Source organism: Galeopterus variegatus, unplaced genomic scaffold (assembly GCF_000696425.1).
Source record: "Galeopterus variegatus unplaced genomic scaffold, G_variegatus-3.0.2 Scaffold2678, whole genome shotgun sequence".
In the NCBI taxonomy this organism is placed as follows: Eukaryota; Metazoa; Chordata; class Mammalia; order Dermoptera; family Cynocephalidae; genus Galeopterus; species Galeopterus variegatus.
The window spans coordinates 227,832-253,514 of NW_007728789.1; the positions used below are offsets into that span (position 1 = coordinate 227,832).

At 41.8% G+C, this 25,683-nt stretch overlaps 1 protein-coding gene across 1 annotated transcript in view; it reads left to right on the forward strand.

The window, feature by feature from the left end:
• ASB3 (ankyrin repeat and SOCS box containing 3) overlaps nucleotides 1-23,938 on the forward strand; it is a 160,138-nt gene extending 136,200 nt beyond the window's left edge. Inside the window, exons 10-11 of the mRNA XM_008582603.1 lie at nucleotides 20,447-20,496; nucleotides 23,861-23,938. Of these exons, the coding sequence (XP_008580825.1) occupies nucleotides 20,447-20,496; nucleotides 23,861-23,917 (107 nt within the window). The 3' untranslated portion in view covers nucleotides 23,918-23,938. The remainder of the gene's footprint in view (nucleotides 1-20,446; nucleotides 20,497-23,860) is intronic.
• Nucleotides 23,939-25,683: the final 1,745 nt, after the last annotated feature.

Sequence of the window (25,683 nt, forward strand, 5' to 3'; positions counted from 1 at the left end):
TTTTATGTTGAATCTGTTTGGGGATCTTTGAGCTTCCTGGATCTGAAGGGCTGTGTCTCTCCCTATACCTGAGCAAATTTTCCATTATTATTTCATTGAGTAGGTTTTCCATGCCTTTTACTTTCTTCTCCACTTCTGGAACACCCATGATTTGAATGTTTGTGCACTTGAGGTTGTCTGCTAGTTCTCTTAGATTTTCTTCATTTTTTAAAAAATTATTTTTTTCCTTTTTTTTGTCCACCTGGGTTATTTCAAAAACACTATCTTCAAGATCAGAAATTCTTTCTTCTGCTTTTTCTAGCCTGTTGCTTAAACTATTGGTTCTGTTTTTTATTTCATTGAGTGAATATTTCAGTTCCATGAGTTCTGCTACATTCTTTTTTAAGGTATTAATCTCTTTGTAAATTTCCTCCTTCATATCTGGGATTTTTTAATTCTCGTTTTATTATGTTCTCTAACTGAATCTTCTTGTATATCAGTGAGTTTCCTTAAGATTTTTGCTCAGAATTCCTTTTTAGTCATTTCAATGGTTTCCTGCTCTATAGGGTCTGGTGTTTGAGAATTACTGTATATTTTTGTTGATATTTTCTTGAGTTTCTGTATTTCTAGTATCTCTACATTGATATCTTGTCATCTGGTAGAGTAGTTGCTTCTTCTATTGCTTTGAAGTGAGCTTTGAGGTGAGAAACATAGTCTTCTTTTCCAGTCTCCACTGGGGACTCTCTGTGTCAATGCAGTCAAGTGTCTGGTGGGCCACCAGCAAAGTGGCTGTGGTTGCTGCTGTGGTGTCAAGCTGCTTTTTTGGCAGCCATGGCTGTGGCAGTAGCTCTGGTGGGCCACCTGTGTGGAATTGGTGTTTTCGAAGTGCTCTCTTGCCTGCTTTGGGGTGGGAGGTACTGCCCTCAGCTCCTTGCCTAGGTCTCTAGGCATAGCTCTCTTTCCTGCTTTTGGTCAGAGGGCCTGTGGCCCTCAGCTCCTTGCCTAGGACTCTGAGCATGCTCTCTTGCCTGCTTCTGGGTGAAGGGGGCTGCAGCCCTCAGCTCCTTTCTTGAGACCCCGGGCATGCTCTCTTGCCTGCTTCCAGGCAGAGAGGGCTGCAGCCTTTGGCTCCTTGCCTAGAACCCCAGGCGTGCTTTCTTAATTTTTAGTGTTATAATTAATGTTGAAATTAACATCTTAGTAGTTTATGTGCCTGTGTATGTTTATTAACTGAGGGCAAATTCTTAAAAGTAGCATTATTGGACCAAAGTTTATGCATATAAAACTCTAATTCATATTGGTAAATACCCTCTATAAAGGTGGTATCAAATTTATACTCCTGCTAAAGTATATAGCTGTGCTTATTTCTCTGTGTCCTCTCCAACACTGGGTATTATCTTTCTATGAATCTTTGCCAATTTGATAGGTTAAAAAATGTCAAAGGTTTCTCTTTTAATAAAAACAGTCTGTATAATATTTTAAATTAACATTCTAAAAATTAATTTCAAATCTGTAATTTCTTTCTTTCAGACTATAGATCTAGGTGTCCTAAGATAATGTGCCCAGCTTAAATGACATGCAAATATAGTCAAGGCTGAGAGTCAGTTGACTATTACAACTTCATGATATTTTGCTAATGGCTGTTATAAGAGATTATTGATGAGAAGACTGACTCATAAAACCTCTGCCTATTTGAGCCATTGGCATTTTATCACTAGAACAAATTAGTTGACAATATAGGCATTTTGTAGTACTTGAGGTAAAGTGTTAATTATGCCCCAGAAGGAAGTATGCTAATAGCTTTGGGCTACTTAGAGAAATGGACAAAATGAAAATTAAAAATTTAAAAAATCTATATCTGTATTAATACTTATATCTACCTATATCTGTCAGGGTTTGATTCTATTTTCTTCCTAAAACTCAAGATATGATCCTGTCACTCCTGTTATTAAAATGTTTTCTGATTCCTTTTTTACCATCTGAAATCCAGACTCCTTAGCATGGTATTCAAAATTCAATAAAATCTGTTCTTAATTTACCTTTTTAATCTCATGTAATGCTGGTTTCCCATAGGAAATAATAGTAAAATGAAAAAAAGCAACAAATGTTTATTAAGCCTTAAACCACGTACCAGATATTGGGGTAAGTGCTTTGAGTTAGGTACTATTATTCTTACTATTTCAAAGATGGGAAAATAGGTTTAGAAAATGTAAGTAGCTTGCTCAAGATCAAACAGTAAGTAGTGTTTACTTTTCTCCTTTCCTGGCCTCACTACCCCAATTAATTAAATTAATTCATTCTTTGCTGGTTTAAGATCCTCAGTTGATGGCTTTATCCAGCAGAGTCCAGCAGGGTTAAGAGAAAAGATATGTTCTCCCTTCTGCCGTGGAGGAGTTTTAAAAGTTCCACCTGATCCAGCAGTCTGTTTATTTTAAATAACAGTAATGGAGATGAGCTTTAAAACAACATGCTAATTTCCCTCTTTTGGACACTTGGAGATTATTAGAATGCCCCAAAAGGGAAATACAGCTCTCTTTGGCATATTTCATTGGTTGATAAAGTTCTTGAGCTGCTTGCTTTGAATTGAGGATCTGTGGAAGCATGCATATATTATTTTTATACTCTATGGTAAAATATAGCAATAACAATACAGGGAATAAGGGACAGTAATAGTTTGTCAACTATTATTGTCTTTAATGACATGAACGTCTCATTGGAAAATGATGGGGAATTAATGACTTAAGCAATAAGCCCAAATCACTACACCCTGTACAAAAGAAATGACATCTCCCTTCTCAATAGCTTCTCCACCTCTGTCTTAGAGGAAATGGTTTGGAAGCTGAAGAAAGGCCTACGCTTATTAGGCAGAATACTGTGGTTATATCAAGGGCTGGGATTCCTGTGTCTCTGCTGTTATAGATGATGTAACTATGAGCTCTGTGCCCAAGGTGTCATTGCTGTGTAGAGTATGAGGCTGTCAGTGGCAACGCATGGCATCTAAAAACCATTCTAAGCTTGTAAACCTGAGGATCCTTATTAGAAGACCCTAATTTATATAGCTGGTCCCTTATTCTCCCTCCTATCAGGTGGAACTCATTCCCTTAAAAGGAATCGTCAGAGGAGCCCTATTGTTTTCAACCATTTTCCCACACTGTGGATTCTATCCAGGATGTCCACCGAGAGGCTTGTATGTCAACAATGTTAATTGTCTAAAATTTCACTTCAGAAAAACCTGGCAAAGAAATTATAATAGCGTTTATTTTTCTTCACCAACCAAACTATGCAAAAGTGTATGATTCATTTATTATTCTTTGTCACAAAATATATTGAAGCAAAAAATTAATCATATCTCAAGTTTTGCTTTGCTTCCCTCTTTTGTTCCCATTTAATGAGAGAAAAGTATCATTGTCAGGTGGATGATTTTCTCAGCTCCCTTCATAGCTAAAGCTACTGGCATCATGTAAAAATGCATAGTAGCAACCCTCTCCGGAGCAGGAGATTTTTCTAGGGATGTCCCTCCTTACTGGACTCCTGGATCCTTGGATCTTATATGGTCCTGTTGACTTGCACTTGGATGCTTTCTCTCCCTCCCTAACCTCTTTGGATGATGATTTGGGTTGACAATCTGCCTAGGGTTTGGTTTGGCTCCTTCCAAAGATGCTGCCTCTGACTGTACATAGAGTATGGGTATGTACTCTCCCTGCCCATGTTCCTGGGTCCTCCCACCTGGCCCTGACCTCAGCCTCTTGGGCCCCTACTTGTCTGGAAAAAAGACACAGAATTCAAGGCAATATTGAATGGCAGAGGTGGTTGAGAGGGATACCAAAAAGTAAGAGAGAATGTTTTCTGCTCTCCAGAAGTTATCATCAGGAAGAGTAGATGAGAGGCACACTTGAAAGAGAATTTATGATTTAGGTAATATGATTCATAGGACGTTACAGGATTGCTGTGAAGAACACTAAAAAAATATTTACCATGCACCTATTTACACAGTTAGCATATACTATATGAGGTATATTAGTGAAATTGACTAAAGTATGCTTAATTTTAAAGTCACACTTAATTATTTTTTAGTTTTGTAATTCAGTGTTTGAATATATCCTATATATGCCCTAGTGGAAAAAGCTCAAATTAACCAATTGGATTTTTCTTGTTTGTTGTACTCGTTAGACAGTAAATTACACAATACTGAATATACTTGAATCTTGGATAATTCAGAATGCACAGTGGGGCTTACACAGCCTCAGGGCAGATCAAATGGCTGCTCACACTCTGGAATATAGATGCATGATCCAGATGTAAGGGGATTTGTAGCAAACACAGTATTGGAAAGGAAGATAAAGTATCTGTTAATAGGAGATTTTTTATTTTTGGTGGGTGTGGGGGCAGTGGCTGGTAGGTACAGGGATCAAACTCTGGACGTTGGTGTTAAAAGCACCATACTCTAATCGACTAACCTAACTGGCCAGCCCTGGTAACAGGGGAATGCAATAAACAAAATGCTAGATTTTTCCAAAGTTTAACTTTATTTGGGGGTGGAAAGTACATGATCCAGCACAATTAGGAAAAAATATAGCTTGAAAAGTCCCACAAATGTTTTAAATGTTCTCTATACATAAAGCACTTGGCACACAGTAGGTCTTTCAAGAGGGTGGGAGAGTAGAAACTGTTCACCAAGAGTTTTCAAAGAAATAAGACAAGTACCCAAGTAAGCAGAATGCAAAGAAGTAATGTCTGAGGGTGGTGGGAGGAAGCACCTATGTTGTGAATTGGATAGCCTGAAGGAAGGAAAACTTCCAGAAGGAAGGGAGCAATTGCAAATTAATTTGTTGGCAAGGATGTAATCTTATTCTGGTCCTCATGAAACAAACATCTTCACTTTACAATGTAGAGGCTAAAATGGATTTACGTTCAATGATAACGTGCATCATTTGTTTCTCGAGTTCATAGCCATTTTGGAAAATAGCATAGTGTTCAAGTGTTCTGGAGCCTTGGTCATTAAATGTTTTGTGTAGCATGTGGTGTGGTGAAAAGTTTGGGAGCCTGAGGTGAAGGGAAGAAGGTGGAGGCTTTGCGTGGGTTTGCTATTTCCTGCCCAGACTTTTTAGAGCTGGAGGGGTCCAGATTCTATTTCTGCCTCCCCAGTGTGTCCTTGAGAATGTCATCTATGAGATATACACTGGTGATCGTAAAAGAATCTGCCCACTGCTGTTGCTTCCCATCACAGCAGAAGTCTTATTCCTGTTGGGTTCATGAAGAGAAGCCAAAAAGTTATTTGATCTCCAGGCTCCCATCCCTATTTCTCTACACTGATAAGGACAAGTGAACATAGAACAAAGAAACAAAGAAGACCAATCTCAGAAGTTGATAGGTTGCCTTTCTTTGGGTGCTTTATCCAAGTTTCTGTTGTTCTTCCTTAGCTCTGTCTGGAAAAGAGAAGGGGTGTGGTCTCTTTATTGCATTTAGTGTATCATATGTGCCAGTGCATAAGAGTCCATGAGAGCTATTTACCTATCCCCATCCCACCTCCCAATGTGGCCAAAAGTTATGCTGTGTCCAGTGTCCCCATCTCATAAAAACACCTCAGTAAAAGATAAAATTTTCATGTCCAACCTGTAGTCTCAACAAAACAGACAACCCTTAGGGTTACACAGCTGAACAAGGTTGTCTAAGTTATCCCCGTAACAATTTAAATATTTTGCTATTACAGCCCCAAGCATGTATGTACTTGCTGGTATTTGCTGATACCAATTCTTTTGGCTATTTTCCCCCATCCCGTATTAGTATTCTAGGATAAAAATACTGTATTTTCACAAAGGGTTTTTCCCTTTTAAAACTACTGTAAAGTGTTTTGAAACACTGTGTTGAAAAGTACTTGAATGTTTTTCCCCAGGAAAATCTCTTGTAGAAGTGGAGTGTATGTTATACATGTGTGCATCTGCTCTGCAGACAAATTGGATACCAAGGTTGACAAAGATCTGAGATTGGACTGGAAGAGCACAAGTGATTCATCTGAGGTTAGCGCTCTCTCTGCTCTGCTGCCTTCTGCTCTGATGATCTGTGTTCTCTTTGTGTGTGTGTGTGTATACTGACAAAAACCAAAATGTTTCATGTGCCATTATTTAAAAATGATGCAATAGAGCCACTGATTTATTTAACTCAATCAGGCCCTAAGGAAAACGAGTCAGATACAGAGACTTGAGGCTCTTCCTGCTAACAAAGGAATAAAGGAATTTTTCTACAGCGTTATAGACACCAGATTGAATAGTTTCCCATGACAACCAGTTAGTATGTTTGAGATTAATAGTTACGTTTCACAGGAGATAACATTAAAGTTTTGCAGTCTTGATGTCTTAAGGCGGCATATGATAAGTAATCTAGTGAGGAAAAATTTCTTTTGGCTATAAAATACTAAGTAGGATAGTTATGAGATATGAAACAGTTATAAATGTGCCCAAGGGCCTATGTCTGACAGGTGGTTTGGATTTCTATCCTTATGAATGTTCCTAGCCTTTATTTTACTATTTTTTTTAATCAAAATGTAATTGATTGTACATATTTTGGGGGTACAGAGTTGAATATCAATATTGTATACAATGTGTGATGATCAAAATAGGATAAACATATTCATCGTTACAAAACGTAATCATTCTTTGTGTTCACTAATTAATTTTTTGCTAACCCTCCTCTCCTCCCCCTTTCCCACCTCTAGTAACCACAGTTCTGTTCTCTCCTTCTGAAAGTTCAATGTATTATTATGATTGTCCGTCCTTCCTTCCTTCCTTCCTTTTTCTTATTTGTTTATTTTTTTGCCTCTCATTTATGAATGGGGACATGCAGTATTTCTCTTTCTGTGCCTGGCTTTTTTCATTTACCATAATTTTCTCCAAGTTCATACATGCCTAGCCTTTATCTTTATCTAAGAAGTTCTTCGAATGGTTATACTATCAGAATCTTGTCTCCATGCTGCACATGGAATAACTACCACTGATCTTAGCAACTGTTTGTAAAATGTTCCAGATATTGAAGCAAGTTGCTGGAATTCAGAATGTCCTTGTCCTAGCTATTTGGTTACATTGTTTTTGTTACCTTGAACATGTCACCTAATTTCTCATTCTTATTTGAGAAACCAGAAGCTGTGCTTCATAGGGGTTTTCTGAAGACAATAATCGTAAATTATATTGAAAAAAGAAGTGTTTAGATAAATGATGAAACATACATGGTTGGATGTTTATTTTAGAACTCAGTCATATGTGATCATTGTTTTAGCCTATTAAGGGTGCTGTAGCAAAATGCCAGAAACTGGGTAGCTCATAAAGAACAGAAATTTATTTCTCACAGTCTGGAGGGTGGGAAGTCCAAGATCAAGTCACCGATAGATTAAGTGTCTGGGGAGGGTCCACTTTGTGGTTCACAGATGACACCTTCTTGTTGTGTCCTCACATGGTGGAAGGAGCTAAGGGTCTCTCTCTGAGCTCTTTTATAGGAGCACTAATTTCATTCATGAGAGCTCTGTCTTCATGACCTAATCACCTCCCAAAGAGCTCACCCCCTAATACCATCACTTTGGAGGTTACAATCTTAACATATGAATTTCAGGGGGAAACAAACATTTAGACCAAAGCAGTCATTATTTTCAATATGATTTTGCAGTTTTCTTTGGGCCACTTTTTTTCTTCAGTCTGAACAAAGCTTCATGCCAGGTTTCTAAAATCCTTATTTCTCCAAATTAAAGATTTTGAAACTGTGTGTAGTTACTTTGAAGGCTAAAAAATGTGTATTTATTCTGGGTACTGATTTCATTACATTATTTAATGAGATATTCTTCCACTATGTAAATGCAGGTCCTGAAATGGACAGTTTCTTATCACAGAAGCATTTATTTCCAATTAATCCATTCTTTTGCCAAAATCCTTTGTAGTTCTTCTACGACCAAAATACTGTAAGCTGCTGCCAGCTAAATCTGACTTTCACCCCCAGATACTTTTCTCTTGACTTCCGATTTCTCTCCAGTTTTAACTCTAGTCCAATTGGACTATGTTACTTAAACCTCTTCATAGGTGACTGGCACCTGTGGCCACCCCATTTCCCCTCCCGGAATGTTTCCTGCTCTCCTTGACTATCTGAGGCCTTCCCATTCTGCAAAGCATAGTTTACGGCTGCTGGACCTTACCCTGCTTGTGACCTCTCCCTCTTTTGAGTCCCGTCCCTTTCTTTCATCCATCCTCCTCCCATCGTTGTTTCGTCTCCAGAATGGATTGGGAGATACATTATGCACGCAACTCTATTTGCTAGTTCTTTACATCTCTCCAATTTCTAAGTATTACAAACCTACATATAGTTAGTTGGTGGGTGTTGTGGATAAATTGGTTAATTTCATCCTACAGGATTGGGAATAATGTTTAATATTTACTTAATGGGAATATTTCAGTCAAGTTAGATACGATTACCAAAGGATGACCAAAAGATAAGACAGATTTGCTTTTTAAATAGCCATCTCTAATGAAATTAATGTGTAAGTTTAAATTTTGAAATGCTCACTATAAAAGAGACCATAAAATTGCATGTGTTTATTAGTGGTATGCATCTCCTCTTTAGAGGTTTCCTTAAGCAGATAAAAAATGAAAAGTTGCTAACACAATGTAATTTTTAGTGCAATTAAAAAGTAGAAGTATAGCTCTGAAAGGGGCTAGTTCTATTTTGTCAGATAGTTATAAGCTTAAACCTGAATGTTTTTAAAGCCATTTGCTTCCTTATGCAAGGACTTCTTCATGAATTTACCATTCCTTAAATATGTTACTTCATTCACTCATTTGTTTTGCATTCACCAAAGGCTAAAATAGACCACAAGTAGCAAATTAATAAAATGAGGATTCTGCAGGCAATACGCAGGATGCTGAGACATCATGAGTTGGGAAGAATATTCCAAAGGAAGAGAATAGTAAGCACAAAGCCCTGGAGGAAGAAGAGCTTCAGGAAAGGAGACCAGTGTGATGTCCATGAGAGGGAGGCCAAGGATGAAAAGAGCAGAGATTGAAAAGGGGCAGAGGCCAGACCAGGCAAGGCCTCGTGTGCCACAGAAGCAGATTGGGTTTTATTTCAAGGGCAATGAGAAGCCTTTGAAAGGTCTGAAGCTGAGCAGTGACAGGACCTGATTACATTTTCCTGAAGATCCCTCAGCCTATCGTGGGAAGAATCAACTGGAGGGGTCAAGAACAGAAGGAAAAAGGCCAGTTAAGAGGTTGGTGCCTTGGTGGCTTGGGCCACAGTACCACCAGTGGACACAGAGAGAACTGTATGGTATTGAGATAAATTTGGAGATGGAGCTTACAGAAGTGGGTGATGGATGGGATGTGGGGGTGAGGTAAGGGTGAATCAAGGGTGAATCCCATGACTTTTTGTCTTTATGCACTCTGTCCTTCAAGGTTATTTTTGCTTTTACTGAAAACTAAGTCTTCCAAATCTTAAAAAGAGAGAGTAACGCAAGGAGTATAGGGAAAAAAAATGCATTCATGGCTTTAAAAAATTCTGTGAATTTTGCTTAGAATTCTGAACACTTAGTCTGATAGTGGCTTTTGTCCAAAAGCAATAAAATTGTAATGTGCATATTGGGTGCATAGCTGGCCAGATTGTGGGATCATTTAGAAAAGTACACTGAAGAATGTTTCTGTCTCTTGAACCACTTCCTACTGTAATATAAGTTCTACCATTCAAACTAATTTTACATGCACAGAAAGTGGTACAACTCCACAGGAAATATAAATTTTTCATTGACTAGCAGCCTGTAACTGCTTTAAGTGTAATTACACATTTTTCATTTAAGATCAATTTCACAAAATCGTTTTTATGACCTAAGGCTGCCTTCTTAATAATTGGGTGCAGCTAATTTATTAGGGGTTGCATTTGTGGCTACTGGTGTCATTCTTGCCTGGGTTTAATTTAGAAACAGGCTCCATGTGAATATAGAAAGGACTCTCTAGTTTCATATTTTTTCCTTTATGCCAATCCAGTGAACTCACTTTTGTTTCTCAGCATATACAGTCTGGAGAAAGCCCAAAATAACCTATTCATAAAAACAGCTCAGTAGACAAATGAGTATATTTTCCATTTAATTCTAGGGAAGATGCCCCCTCAGAACATAATTAAATCTGATTCTTCTTGCTTGAAGCAGCATGAATAATTCATGGAGTTTAGTCATAATGAGGTTCTAGGCTTTGGGAAATTTTTAGTTGATGTGCAAAGTTTATTTATTTATTTTTTCCATTAAAGGAATAAGTCCTATGAAGTTGTCTTCTATGCCAAATTTAAGTACCATGGAGACTCCAGTAAGGGAGTGAGGGAGTGGGGGTCCATCACTTTACATAGAGGGAAATGTACTTGTGTAGACACTTAATTCAATGCACTTATTTGAACTTGCATCTCTTCAGTGGCTTGTCTTCCTTAAGTAAATATGAGCAAGAGGCCTGACTTCAATGAGTGGGTGGAGTCTAGAATTAAGGATTGCATCCCAAAGCTTGGGGTCTTTTTGCCACATGGACCATTAGGAGGAGCTTAGCAGTCAGGATTTAGTCCTCTGGCTATGCTCTTAGTCAGGAGTCCTAGAGAATAGCCAGCGGGGTTGCCCAAGGAAGCTCTGTGTGGACTCGGGCCCCTGTCTATTTCCCTTTAATAGTGACAGCCTGGATTCTTCAATCTTCTTTAAGTTCCTCTTTTCTCAAGGATGCCAATGGGGAAACATTTTGGATGCTAAGTATGAAAATGATAGTACTTGGTTCTTGCATTCAAAAAAGCTTGCAATTTAATTAGGAGATAAGAAATGTGAGAAACTTACCGACAGGACAGCAGTCTGTAATGAGTGGGCCAGTGCAAAGCTGATGTTCTAGGGAGAAAGAGGTCACTTTATGTTGATTGGAGCATGTGTGGAAGGCTGATTGGCAGTGGTACTTTGGATAGGTTTTGAGTGATGTAGGGAATTTTGTTAAATGGTGAGAAAAGGAGAGGGCATTGTAAAAAGGCCCATGATGAGAATGGCCCTAGCCTGTTGGGTAATAGGACATCAGTTTGACAGCACAGGAGGTTTATACTAGGGAGACAAGTTTGGGGCCAGGTTATGGAGGCCTTGAATGCTGGGGTGAGGCAGCTGGGCTGAAGGTGGGGGAGCTTTGAAGGCTTCTGGGTAAGGAGAATAGCATGATCCATCTGGCATTTAGAAGGATTAATCCAGTAGCAGGGCTTGCAGTTAGTTGGTAAAGAAAGAACTGCAGCAGGGATCTAAGATTGTAGGCTGTTCACTTTTCCATGGAAGAGGTCGAAAGGACATTGGGAGGATGCAGAGGGGAAAGAGAAAAACAGGATTAGAGTGTATGAAGGAGAAATGGGCAGTTCTTCGTGACTGGCTGGCAGTGAGGGACAGAGAGGCGAGGGCAGGGTTGAAAGCTTATCTATTTTTGCACATGGCTCTACTTTCTTCTTCTTTGTGTTTAATCTTCTGATTAAAAACTAATTTGTCCCAGGATGCTAGAGGCTTAATATTTTACTCTTAGGAGGACTTACATGTATTCTTAAAGACTGAAAACAATTGGCAGGAACGAATACAAATTTATCAATTGTGAATTATGGGTTATCAGGCATCAGCATAGGCCAGGAGCACAGATACATCCATACGTTTATACAGAGGCCCTTCCACAACCCCTCAAACATACCACATGGGTGGACATCTCTGAGTCAGGGGTGCCTGGGATGCCCACATATTACCTGATGGATGGCCCCTACCACTTGGTCCTGTCAAACTCTGTTGATGACTAATGCATTTAGGAAAAGTCATTGGTCTTTTCTCCTTATGGATTCCAATGATGTGCCCCAATTTCTAAACGACTGAAATGAAGAGCCACCTAGAGTAGCAGGTGCATGGTCCTTGCTGAATTTCTCCTGAGATGTAAATGGCTGGATAGCATTTGTGGCAGAAACTCAGATAAATTATTTTAGAATTGACTATTGCCCCATGGCTCTGTGCTTACTGCTGAAGCATGATGGGGTCTGCCCCATGGAGCTTACAGTTCAGTGAACCTTTCTCATCTTTGACCAGTCCATGCACCTACACGATGACCTGGAGAGCCCTAGACACTAGATATTTGGGGTTTTGTCCTGGAGCACCCAGGGCACATATGATAGCCGAGAAAACAGCACACATCTTAACAGATTAGGCAAGGGCTGCTAATCAGAGACTGGGAACTTCCTGAAGGCAAGAATCTATTCACTGGGTACATACATACTACATATGAGGGTACTTCAAAAAGTTCATGGGAAGATTTGCATTATCTTTCAATTCTATTTTTTCATAAACTTTTTGAAGTACCCTCATATACTGTAGTAAATACTCACCTTATACACTCATATTTGTACAGATTCTGGCACATAGTAAATGCTTTAGAATGTTTGTTGAATGATTAAGTGAATGTTGAATATCCTACTAATTCCCTGCAGATACTGTGGACTTCTCAGTTGCTTCACTGGATGAGAGATAGAAATACAGATAGAGGTAGAGAGAGAGAGAGAGAGACAGAGAGAGAAAGATGGAAATAGACCAAGACTGAGACTCCTCAGACTATATCTTCAAGAGAAATCCCTGGGAACAGAGTGTGTGAATGAGGGTCCTGTCAGTCACAGCAGGGAGAGATGTTCACTTGAAGGACTGTGTATGATCTAGCAGCAGCTTAAAGGCAGCACTGGGCTTGCTTCCTTAGTCCAGTTCACTGGGGCTTTTCGTGGGCTGACTGAGAAATAAGACTTAAAATGGCTTTAAACAGTCCCTTAACAAAATTAAACTTTGCGGTTAGAGTGCTAGCTGTCTAGGGAGTGTATTTACCATGTTTGTGGACCAAGCAAAGAACAGCGTGACATCCTTGCAGGGTACAGGCCACATTTGATGGCAATCAAGACATGTCCTACATGTGTGGAGGTAGGAAATACAGAGTTGAAGCTGGTGGTTTAGGTTTGAGTCTTACTGTAAAAAGCCTCATTTCCTCAGGAACCGGGACTGTCTCCATAAGTAATAAGGAGGGAGACTGTATTAGTCTGTGTATAATGAAATACCTGGAATGGAGTAATTCGTAAAAAACAATATTTATTGCTTACAGTTTCAGAGACTGGGAAGTCCAAAGTCCAGGAAACACATTTGGCGAGAGTCTTCTTTGGTGGTGACTTCAGCAACACAGGGTATCACATTGCAAGAAAGGCAGGAGCAAGAGAGAGAGACTCTCACGAGCTCTCCTTTTAAGCCAACAGAATCACACCCATGACCACCACTAAACCATTAAATGGATTAACCAGTTCAATGTGGCATGGCCCACACAATCTAATCACTTCTTCAAGGCCCCACTCCTCATTTCCATAATAGGATTTCCTACCCTCAACAGTATGTGGGAATTAAGCTTCAATGGTTTGGGGGAGATTCAATCCATAGGAGAGCCGTTGCAAAATTTCAAAGCGAGGGAAGTGAAATTCTCCCGTGTATGTTCTAGAAACATAGGGGTGGAGTCCCAGGTATGGCTGGACCCTCAGCTTTGCAAAAGTCTGGGGGCTCAGGAAGAGATCTGTCACAGAGGTGAAATGTCACATGGTGAAATGTGTGTGAAATTGGAGGGAAAGAAAACGGAAAGCAGAGAAACCAATAGGAATGCTATTACCGTGCTCGTGTGAGCAGTACTATGGCTGCAGGTGATTTTTTGGAATTTTTCTATCTATTGTTTTTGTAGGAATGCAGTTGGGCCCACAATGCAAATGAATATTCAAGAGGGCAGGGTTCTTTTGTATTTGCATCACAGTTCAGTAAGTTATGAGGTTAATTATACCCGTTAATGAGTCAACAAATTAAGATTCTAGGATTTTGTGATCTGGCAGAATTGCATCTCTGTATATTTTGTTCTTTGTCAAAAGAAATGTTTTTAGTTATCTTGCTTTCCTTCTTGTAGAAGTTGAGTTAGAATCACATAAAAATATAGTGGAACATTATTTACTGTAAGACACTAACAAGATGGGCCTCTGGTGCCTTGAAGGAGTTGGTTTATCCATCAAAGCACCTAAATTACATCCAGGGAGAAAGTTAGAAGCCAGCAGAATTGGGTTCACCTTCATGGAGGGTAATAAACATACAGGTTCTGGAGCTTTGGTCAGATGCAGTGTGAGAATTGTTATTTATTTAGCTTTTTAAAAAGAGATTCCTGGGCCGGCTCGGTGGCGCACTGCTACAGTGCGCCGCTTGGGAGCGTGGCGGCGCTCCTGCCGAGGGTTCGGATCCCACATACAGACCGGCCGCTCACTGGCTGAGCGAGGTGCGGGCACGACACTGAGGGTTGCGATCCGTTGCCGGTCACGAAAAAAGACAAAAAAAAAAAAAAAAAAAAAAAGAGAGATTCCTGAGGGGAGGGACTTAAGAAAAAAAAAAAGATTCCTTTTTCCTCCCTAACACCTACCTTAAATTATTACAATGCCTGGGCTTGCCTGGGTGCCACTTGAGTTTAATCAGGGCTAAGAGTGTGGAGCAGCTCTTCAAACATGGGTGGGGACTGAAGATTCTGAGAATTGTGTTCTTAATTAAAAGGAAGGGGAAGACACCGCCTTTTCATTGTTTTTTTTTCCCTACTACATGAATCTCTGGTTCTGTGCTACCAGAGTTACAGCTTTTGGATTAGTCCTGACAGCAAAGGAAAGAAGTAGTCCAGTTCAGACACAAGGATGGTGATTAAAGAAACAGAATTTTCTTCTCTTGTTATTGGCTGAGGGATCAGCTACTAGCCTTGACTTACTGCTGAACTGGAGATCCTACCTGTAGGAGAAATCTCACGTAGGGTCTTTAGTCTAGGCTAGGGATTGGCAAACTATTTCTGTAAAGGGTCAAGCAGTAAATATTTTAGGCTTTGAGGGCCATAGGGTCTCTGTCACAACTACTCAACTCTGCCATTGTAGCGAGGAAACAGCCACAGACAATAGTTAAATGAATGAGCATGGCCGTGCTCCAATAAAACTTTATTTAAAAATAGGTGGCAGCAAGATTCAGCCTGTGAGCTGTGGTTCACAGACTGCTGGCCTAGGCAATAACTAATACTAGAGAAGTAAGTGGAAATGATTGTGTTATGAGACTATTATATTATATCCCCCAGATTTTCATCATGTTTCAGGTGCTTTTAGGCACCTTCACACAAGTATAACAGAAAATTCTAGCACCTCCAAACCCTACAACTTTCGACGGATTGGATGAATGCTAAGCACAGGGTAGAAGATGATCACATAAAAATAGATATTTCATATGCAGGTGAAAAATTAATATTTTTTATTCTCCTGATATACCCCAAAGAAAACTGGTTCTTTTTTTCTTGGCTGTGAACACTCAAGTTTCTCTGTTCATGTTCCATGGACTTTCCAGCCCTGGTTTTATCATCACCCAGAGGTTATGATGCTACACTCCGAACTGTTAGGTGTTAGTCTGCCTTCCTATTTTTTTTCAAAGTTTAGAAAATTCATTGTATCAGACACTTTCACGCATCTGTTCACATTTTCTCAGTCTCATCTTTCTCTTGCTCCAGCTCTGTGGCGCCCTGAGTGAATTCACCCAGGTACAACCCGACAGCACCTTGTCCCCAGCCCTCCTGTCAGCCTTTCGCTCCCAGGGCAAAAGGGCTTTCTGGTTGAAGACTGTAGTGGGAACCCGGGCCCTCTCCTACACAACCCACAAGTAGTGCACTTCTAACGAAAGGGACAGAGCCAGTGGATAACTTCTATACCTTTTCCCTCTGTGGAGTGATCCTGAAACGCTGTTTATGTGATTTCACAGGAGTGCGGTTCTGCAAATGCAGCAAGCAGTCACATTTAGTGCTGGCCAGTTCAATGATGAATCAATACATAGGCTCTTGGTCCTTCTGGGCTTTACTGTCCTTGTTCCTCGCTCCTGCTCCCTGGGATTGTGCTCTCTAATGAAATGCTCGCATACAGATCCTCTGATTTGGGTTCTGCTTTCTGGGGAACCCAGTTTAAGTGTCTGCTCTAGGAAGAAATTGCTTACATGCCAAAGGAATTGCAGGACCTAAGGGCTCACGTGCAGAAGGGGAGCTTGTGGGTGTTTGATGGGAGGGGTGTGCAGAATATATAAATCTGAGGGAAGCAGTCCTTCACCTGGATAGCTCAGCAGTGTGATGGCTATAAGGACCCCACTGCTGGTGATGAGTGTGGTGGGGATGAAACTATATTGCAATTGTTAGGGATTTCTTTCACCTGTGTCTCACTGGGAGCTGTGCAGGTGGAGGTGAAGCCTTGGGTTATATGACTGACCTGCATGGGGCATGACATTTATGAGCGTGGTGGCGTGCTAGGGCTTCTGCTAACTGCATTGACAGACTTAAAAAAAAGAAACTGATAGTAGGACCACTAACTTCCCACCCACCACAGACTTTGAATCCAGAAGACTTCCATGACAGCTCTGAAGGAGGCTGTCATCTCCTGCAGCTTCAGGAGGGCTGCGTTGAATTGTAAGGATCCAGTAGTAAGGGGGGGCTGAGCTGCAAGAGAGGCTGGATGGGCAGCCCCGGCAGGGCTTCTGTGTCAGAGTCAAGGCCCTGATGAGAAATGAGCAGGACCTGACACTTGGGATGGGGACAATTGGTGGGTATACCTGAGAACATGAATCCCCACATTCTCCTGAAGTCTGGTGGGTAGCAGAAGCAGCCCCCTTCCTCTGGCCGGTAGACTCTGCAATGACCTCACCAGAGGCAGATCCCGCAGGATGATTCTCATTCTCAGGATCTGCCCCTTCCACCTCTTATTACCTTCAAGTTGATAAGTAAAGTGGGTCTCAGCCCCAATGAAGGTATTGCATGCAGGTCCTGAAGGAACCTGAGAAGGAGGTGATCGCATGGGTGTTTGGGGAGCTGTGTGTGGGACAGAAGCCTGAATGGGGAGCATTTATTAACATGCAGGCACTTACCCATGCCTCTGGACTCTGTTCTGGCCGTAACTTCTGGAATCAGCCCAGAGAGCCACGTGAACTGCCTCTGCTTCTTTCTCCCCGTGCCTTCTCCTTGCCACTTTGTGCCCATTTCACGGATGCCCATCTTGCTGCTGGATGGCCTCACATAGCAGGGGTTTGCCCAGAATGCAAAGTCTGCCTTGTTCTTCTGAGTCCTCAAGAGGGAAGAACGGGGAAATCTGCCCTACGTTTTCTAACTCACTCTCATCTCAGCCCCAGTGAGGACGCCTACCTTTCCTGTGACAGCAGCCCCGGGAGGTGTTGAGGGTGTAACTCCCAGAAAGCATGATGTTACACTGTCATTCAGGTTCAGGGTTTCCAGGTGGGGTTGTAGCATCTCAAAAGGCGGCAGGAATTCCATACCAAATCTGATCTCAGACTTGGGACCAGACTTCTGACCAAGCCACAGGGATGGAGTGGAAAAAATGGGGAATGTCACAGCAAAGCAGCACGCCCTCTTTGCCTGGCCTAGTGCTTAAAGGAAAGGGATACCCACAGCTAAACAGGTCCCAGCTAACGCTGATGTGAATAATGATCACTTTCCTTCCTGTGATGGTGCTTCCAGCTCATTTACCCAGCAGTAGACATTCGGATTCAGCATCGTCTTTTTTTTTTTTTTAAACCAGCCTCTAGGATTTTTCTGTTACTTTACTTGATCCTATTAGTTTCATGCTTCAGCTGTTCATGCTTTTATAATAGCATCTGTATTTTTGTCTCCAATCCCAGGCTGACTTCAAACAGTATCATCAGATACTGTTAGAGCATTAGAAGGCAGGAAGGAAATCTCCAAGTAGATTGAGTGGCGGAAAAAGAATGAGACAACATCTGGGCTCTCAAAAGCCCCTACTGCTCAAACCTCCTGGTTTGCAAATGAATTTATAGACCGAGTTTATTCACATATTTTTATTTGCATTGTCCTCGAGCCTCCCTTCTTAGTTTTTGAGACAATGATAAGAGAGATTTTCCCAGCTTAGTTTTCTTCCTGATGGGCTTCCAGGAGAAGCCTTGAGTTTCTTAGGATTTGTCAAAGAGGTGTGAGCTTTTTAACCTTGAAACCTATTATTTGATGAAAATAAAGGACATTGTGCTTAATCTTTTTTTGTTTTTTGTTTTTTGGCGGCTGGCCAGTATGGGTAACTGAACCCATGACCTTAGTGTTATAAGGCTGCGCTCTAACCAAGTAAGCTAACTGGCCAGCCTGCTTAATCTTTTTCAGCAACTCTTCAATTGCTATTATTTAGAGGCACAATCCCGAGAAGTAATCAGAAAATTCCACCAAAGAGGAAAAAGAAATATAGGAAAAATAGAGTACTATAAATGCACTCTGATCTCTGAGAACTGGGACTACATAATCATTTTCATGTCTATTTGATGGTAATCCCTGAGAAAAAGAGAGGATTATGTAAGGTAAGAAATATTCCTAATCCATGAACAAGCCAAGGCAAAGCAACAATCAAATCTCCCTTCTACCACTGATTGGCTGTGTTACACAGAGCAAATTATTTACTTCTCTGAACTTCCTTCTGTCAATTATTAAACTTTGTTGGGCTGGTGCAAGGTTAGAGTATGTTAAGAAGCTCACCCAGAGGGCATAGTTGGTATACAGTAAATGGTTGTTTTTATTAGGCAATAGGACAATTCTTTTATTTTGACACTTCTCCGCTTAGTGTCTGCTAACTTGCAGTCTTTGAACGGTTTGCTTAGTTCATCAAAATAGACTCAAAAAGGCCAATAATAATCCCTTTGAGAGAAAGAATAAGCCTAAGTACCATTTGTTACTATCAAACAAACTTTTTGACATGCTTAGAAGATCCCCCTCAAACAACATCATCAATCACATGGGCAAATTATTAGATTAGAAGATACATCATCTAAATGCAATCAGTTTATTTGCCCTTCATGGCTATTATGCAATACATAGGAGAATAACAGCAACTAACATTATTGGCCACTTAGTGCTTGACCATCAATATTTCATTTAATCCTCACAATGATCCGGGGAGGTAGGCACTGTAATTGCCACGTGGTCCTGGGGAGGACACTGAGCCTGGGAGAGGCTACCTACTTGCCTAATGTCACTCAGTGGGAGGCTGAGGGGTTGGGCATCAGCTTAGGTGTGATTGACTCAGAGCTTTTGCCAGGTATGTTCTGCTGCCTCCATCCTCTGCATTTTACCCGCGTGACTTTCAACACGAGACAAACATGCATGCTTAAGCAGCTGGGGTGCCCCGCCAGCCACACCAGAGCCTGAGGCAGAGGGCAAGTGTGCACCCCTAGAGACACTGATCAAAATATCCTCCCATAATTTGAAACAAGTGGGAAAAGTTAATAAATACCCTACATACTTAAAATCTAAAGCCTGACTATATATAAAGCCACGCATTACCCAATGTGTTCTCATACCATTGTCGACCCTCATAAACCCGTAGCTCCATGGCCTGGGAATCTTGGGCTGTTTGGGAATGACTATTCTCGTGGCAAAATAACACAGGGTGGTAAAACAAACAAACAAACATGGTCTATCTTTACTTAAAATTTTGATTTTTTTTTCATCATGGATTCTTTTTGGCATTAACTTTGATTTTTTAAAAATTGCATATTAAAATTGTATGTCTCTTGATTATAGAATTTTTGATGCCCTCTCAGTGCCTGAGATGAGAGCCTCCCATGCTTTATCCTAATCTTGGCTTTGCATAGTTGGCACAAAAATTTAAGGAGAGAGTCATCTGTTTGAAGAAAATACCTGGCTAAGGTGGAGGTGAGGGATGAGACTCCAAGGGTAGGAGCAACAAAATATGATCTGTGAAATGAACTGTAGGGCCCAGGGGAGGAATTTGATTTTGTTTTTGTTTTTTTCCTCTGAGAGGAAGAGGAAGGATGGGGAAAGCAAAGCCAGTGGTCTGCAGAGAGGCTGGGCTGGGTGAGGAAGGGCAGGGACACTCCTGGGTGGTGTTATGGCTACAGAAGCTTGAAAGAATGATGCCGCTCATGGTTCCATTTGAAGAGGTGTGTATCCTTTGGGTGTAAAACACCTTCATCTCACTGAAATCTTTAGGATTTGTCAAAGAGGTGTAAATTATCCACACGTTTTGGGTTGCAGAAATAAAAAAAAGCATCTGAGTTCATGCTTGCTGAGTGTTGTGCAGAACAGATCAACTTCGGCCAGAGCCTGAAGACAGAGTGCCTCTAAGAACCTGACCCCCTCCTCACCAGAATTTGTAGAAATCGTGGAGAAGCCTTTGGATTTCCACAGTGCAAAGAAGTAGGGGTTTGAGTTGGTCTTATCCAAATCTTGAGGAGCAGGGAAAAGCCCCAAGGATCTCCTGGTTTCCGGAAAGAAATTCTGAAAGAAATTTAGGAGACTAGATAGGGTTGTGTCTTGAATCTAGAGGATGCTCCCAGGATTGCAGATTTGCTTAATGTTTTTGTGTTTATCTTTCTTGTTTTTAGGTCCAGGATCACTGTCTTACCCAATACCTCCCATGAGCTTGGAGAACATAGTAAGTTGTCCCCCTCTTTCTCCTCCTTTTCCCTTTTATGCTACTTCCTTCCCCAACTCAGGTGTGTCCAGCCAGGCAGGCAGCTATAATAGTGTTGTATGCTGCCTTGGTGTGCATGTGTGACTCGAGTGTCCCTTCTGTCCTATCCTGAAGAGTGCTCCTCCCCAACCTGGGTGAGGGAGGCAATCAGGGAACACAGCGTTTTCAGGAACCCAGGGGTCTTCTCTGCCACTGTCCATTCCAGTTACTAATCCACCTGGAGAAGCAGGAACAGACGGCCCTCTGACCTGTCTCTAGTGGAGTTCTGCTGGAGGGTGGAAGTGTATAAATCCCTCCCCTTCCTGATCCCCTTCCCTGCTACTCTGGTCTCTGCTGGACAAACTTCACAAGACTATTAGGCAAGTTTATGAATTTTTTATTGAAGGAAGAGGGGAATCTCAGAATGGTCTGTGTGAACTTTATCTTACTTGAAACTGCACCAAGTGAAGAGGTGCTGTCGTTTCGATATGATCGGTCCTCAAAAAGTCATGGTGAAATTTGATCCTCAATGTGGGAGTGATGGGAGGTGGAGCCTAGTAGAAGGTGTCTGAGTCATGGGGGTGGGTCTTTCATGAATGGATTAATGCCCTCCCTGGGCAAGGGGGGTGTGAGTGAGTTCTCACTCTATTAGTTCGCATGATAGCTGGTTGCCAAAAGGAAGCTGGCACCTCCCCTCCTCTCTGTCTCTCTCTTGCTTTCTCTGTCACCATGTGATCTCCTTACACATACCAGCTGCCGTGCCACTTTCCACCATGAGTAGAAGCATCCTGACATCCATGCTGTCTGAGGCAGCTGTCCCAGAAATGTTGGGCAAATAAACCTCTTTTCTTTATACGTTACCCAGTCTCAGGTATTCTGTTATAGCAACACAAAAATGGACTAATACAGGAGGCCTTTTCGTGCTGAGAACTTCACTAGGAGGGTGTTACCCTGATTTCCCCCTCTGTCTCTGTAGCCCCCCCATCCACATGGCATGCCCTCTTCAAGTCCCTGAGTCACACGCACTCATGAACCACACTTGGTGGGCTTCAGGCAGCAGTTCTGCCTATGGGGGACTTCCTGGAATTGTAACAGTGAGTAATGTCTCAGGCTTTTGCCAAGGCTCTGGGGTGGTGGTGGCATGGCCTCTGGTCCTGTCCCTGAGGTTCTTTGTGGATCCTCTGAGTGCAGTTCTGTTTCACTACCAAGAAGGGTCAGTGGCCGATCTTCTTAGCTCCTTAAGAGGTAAGCCATCTCGCTAAGGTAAGCATTCATTTTTTTTAGAAACAACACAATTCAATATCATGGGTAGAGGAACATTTCCTCCATTCAGCTTGACTTTGGCCTTGCAGTTTTTAGATTAAGCCCCATCGTTACTGTGCTGAGAAACACTTGGTTCTTCCCTGCTGCACCTGAGCCTGACTTGTTTTAGGAAGAAACCTTGTCTACTTTAAACACTACTGTTACTACTGAGGTATGGCACCAATTCTAATTACATTAATTCCACTTGTCCCTTTGCCAGTTTATAAAACCTGTGTGATTTGGGAGTGAAGAATATTTTACTGCCTTATACACTGTATTAGCCCATCTGCGCTGCAGGAATGGAATACCCTAGACTGGGTAGTTTATATAACAGAAGACCACAGACTGGGTAATTTATAAAACAACAGAAATTTATTTCAAAACAGTTCTGGAGGATGGGAAATCCAAGATCAAGGTGCTAGCAGATTTGGTATCTGTTGAGGGCCCATTTCATGGATTATAGACAACCATTTTCTTGCTGTGTTCTCATATGGCAGAAGAGACAAGGGGAGCTCCTTGGGGTCTCTTTTATAAGGGCACTAATCCCATTTATGAGGGTTTCACCTTCATGATCTAAGCTCCTCCCAAAGGAGCCACTTCCAAATACCATCACATTGTGCGTTAGGACTCAACCTATGAATTTTGGGTGACATAAACATTCAGTCTGTAGCACATGTCCTATTCAAAGTAAAAGTATTTATAAGCACACAAGTCTGTTTTGGGCATGCAGTAGAAGACATAGTTCTTGTTGCAAGTTGGCTTTTTCTTCCAGGAGAACATGAAACACATAACAGAATTATAGAGCAGCCTTGTCTTCACAGTTGACCCCTCTGCACTAAGTACACTTCTCTCACTCACCATACCCCAGGGGGGATATTCTATGCCACCCAAGCCATTTTCCTTTCTGTTCCCCAAATGTACTGTGTTTATTCCTTTACAGATGACTATAACCTTTGCTAATGGCAGAACCTATAAGCAAAATGTTTCCCTTACCATTCGGAGCAGATATGCACTGTCTTCCAAGGTGATTTGAGTTATGTTGTCTCTCTTGGCACTTATTAAATGTTCCTAACCTCTCCCTCAAGACTCTACCATTTTTTTGCAAAGATATGACCATATGACCATTATAGAACAGCAATAGTAATAACAATGGAGTGTTTACAATGTGCCAGGCCCTGGGCCTAGCCTTTTAAGGAACGAAAGCTCTGGAATCAGACCATCTAGGGTTTCAGCCTTAGCTCTGCCACTTCCTTGCTAGGTGACCTTAAGAAATAGCTTAAACTCCTTAGTTTAGTCATCTGTAAAATGGGGATACCTACAGTATTTCCTCATGGAATTGATGTGAAGATTAGCTGGGTTCGTGTATAGAAAGCATTTGTCATGGAGACACACAGTAATTCCTCTATAATAGTTAGCTGTGTTATAACACGTGATCTACCTGAAGTCATACAACTATGAGGTGGAACAGGCCTGGAACCCAGCTCTGGTTGTCTCGACTATGTCATAGTCACTATCCAAAATGAGATATCATGATTTTTATTATTGTTACCATTATTAGTTGAAGATGGGGACCCTTCCTTCCTCCAATTTCCATTTGGAGGGAGCCTCTGTAAATGTTCCTTTTTCTTGCTGGCCCTTCTCCACACGTGCTTACACTCATCCCTCCCTGGAGGAAGAGGAATGATTCTTCTGGCTGATAAGTTTTGGTGAAGGATCTGAGCATGGGTGGCTCACGTCCCTCCTGCCTCCCTTTTGTGACCTGACTGCCTGCACGGGGTGTACATCGTCCTTGGCAGGCCCCTTGGGGGTGGATGGGTGTCCTCCAGCTTTTCAGAGCTGCCAGTGCCTGGGTGGATACATGTTCATTTCTTGTGTCTGGTATTTGTAAGCCTATGGGGCTATATGCCAAGACATATTTTTCTACATAAGCATTATTGGAATAAAGCTGATATTTTGATATTCATCTGCCTGACACCTGTGTCTTATCTCTTTTTTTTTTAGTATATGTGCTGCCGAAGCGAGCACATGTGTCTTATCTCTTTAGGGTTCTGAACTCACGCTTGGAAAAGCGAGATGCTATTTATTAGCTCTTCAGATCTGAACAGTATCCTTCAAACAGACCATCAGGTTCTGTTGATTCCCTAGTGTAGGTATGTCCTGATTTCAACTCCTCCTTCTGGCCGTTCTGCCACCTCCTTGGTGTAGACTCTCATCAGTACTGCAGTAGTTTTCCAACTGTTCTCGTTGCTAATGTTCCTGCCTCTATTTCAGCCCACCCCTCTTCACCCTGACCCCCTGTCTCAGCCCTAGTGTGCAGATATGATCTTGACACTCCCCTGCTCACAATTCTTGCATGACTCCCTCTGACTCTAGAACAAAACATTCCTTAGTGCAGAATGTCTGCCCCTTCCCCTTCCAGTGACATGTCTGCCTCAAGGAGCCTGTTTCAATCAACTAGAGTGAGTTGTTATGTTCTTGAACATATCAGATTCTTCCTTACCTCCATGGCTTTGCAGGTACTCTTTCCTCACTCTAGAATGCTCCTTCCCCCTCTGTACCTGCCAGCCATGAATTCTTTTTTTTTTTTTTTTTTGTCTTTTTTCACGTCCGGCAACGGATCGCAACCCTCAGTGTCACGCCCATACCGGACCGGGACCGGCAACGGGATCGCAACCCTCGGTGTTGCTCCCACACCTCGCTCAGCCAGTGAGCGGGAACCGGTCTGTATGTGGGATCCGAACCCTCGGCGGGAGCGCCACCGCGCCCCCAAGCGGCGCACTGTAGCAGTGCGCCACCGGGCCGGCCCGAATTCTTAATGTATTAGCCTAGGGTCCTCTTCTCCAGGAAGCCTTCCCTTTCCATTCACTCCATCCTTCTTGGTTTCCATAGCACTCACCCCGCAGAGTTGCTAGTGTCTGTCTTTGTCTGTCTGCACTACTTGTTAGTGAGCATCTTTTTTTTTTTTTTTCCTTTTTGTCTTTTTCCGTGTCCGGCAACGGATCACAACCCTCAGTGTCACGCCCGTACCGGACCGGGACCGGCAACGGGATCACAACCCTCGGTGTTGCTCCCACACCTCGCTCAGCCAGTGAGCGGGAACCGGTCTGCATGTGGGATCCGAACCCTCGGCGGGAGCGCTGCCGCACTCCCAAGCGCCGCGCTGCTACAGTGCACCACCGGGCCGGCCCGTTAGTGAGCATCTTTAATAAGAAGCCCTGAGCTTCATTTTTTTGTCTTCAGGAGGAGTTGTGCTTTCATATCTTCCTTGCTCAAGTTGATGAACAGACAAATCACAGAAGGGGGAACCCAAGAAGTTGAATAAGCATATGAAAAGCAGCTCAATCTCACTGGTGATAAGAGAAATTCAAATTAAAACCACAGCTGGATGCTGTTCACACTTTTAGGGTTGACAGAAAATTAAAAAGTCTGGCAAAACCAAGTGCTGACAAAGATGTGGGCAATGGATCCTGCCACGTACTGCTGATGATACTGGCAATTAGAACAACCACTTTAGAGCGATTTTACAACGTCTAGCAAGTTTGAAGATGCTTGTGTGCTATGACCCAACAATTTTACTTCTACTTATACACTCTGGAAAATTTCTTGCACAAGAAGAAAAGTATGAGCATGTTAAATTAAATCATGTAAGGAGTGGAGATATCCATATATATTTCTGAATTATTACACTAAGAACATATATGAACTGAAAGATTGCTATTTTTATTATTGCTGTTGTTCTCATTACCAGTGAGAAAGATACTATGTTTGGGAATGTGGTTTGCTGTGATTATAATTAGGCAAATACTGTGATTATTCCTAGTTGTGGTTTTGCTAATGTCCTAGAATTGTACACTTTGTTTATCCTTA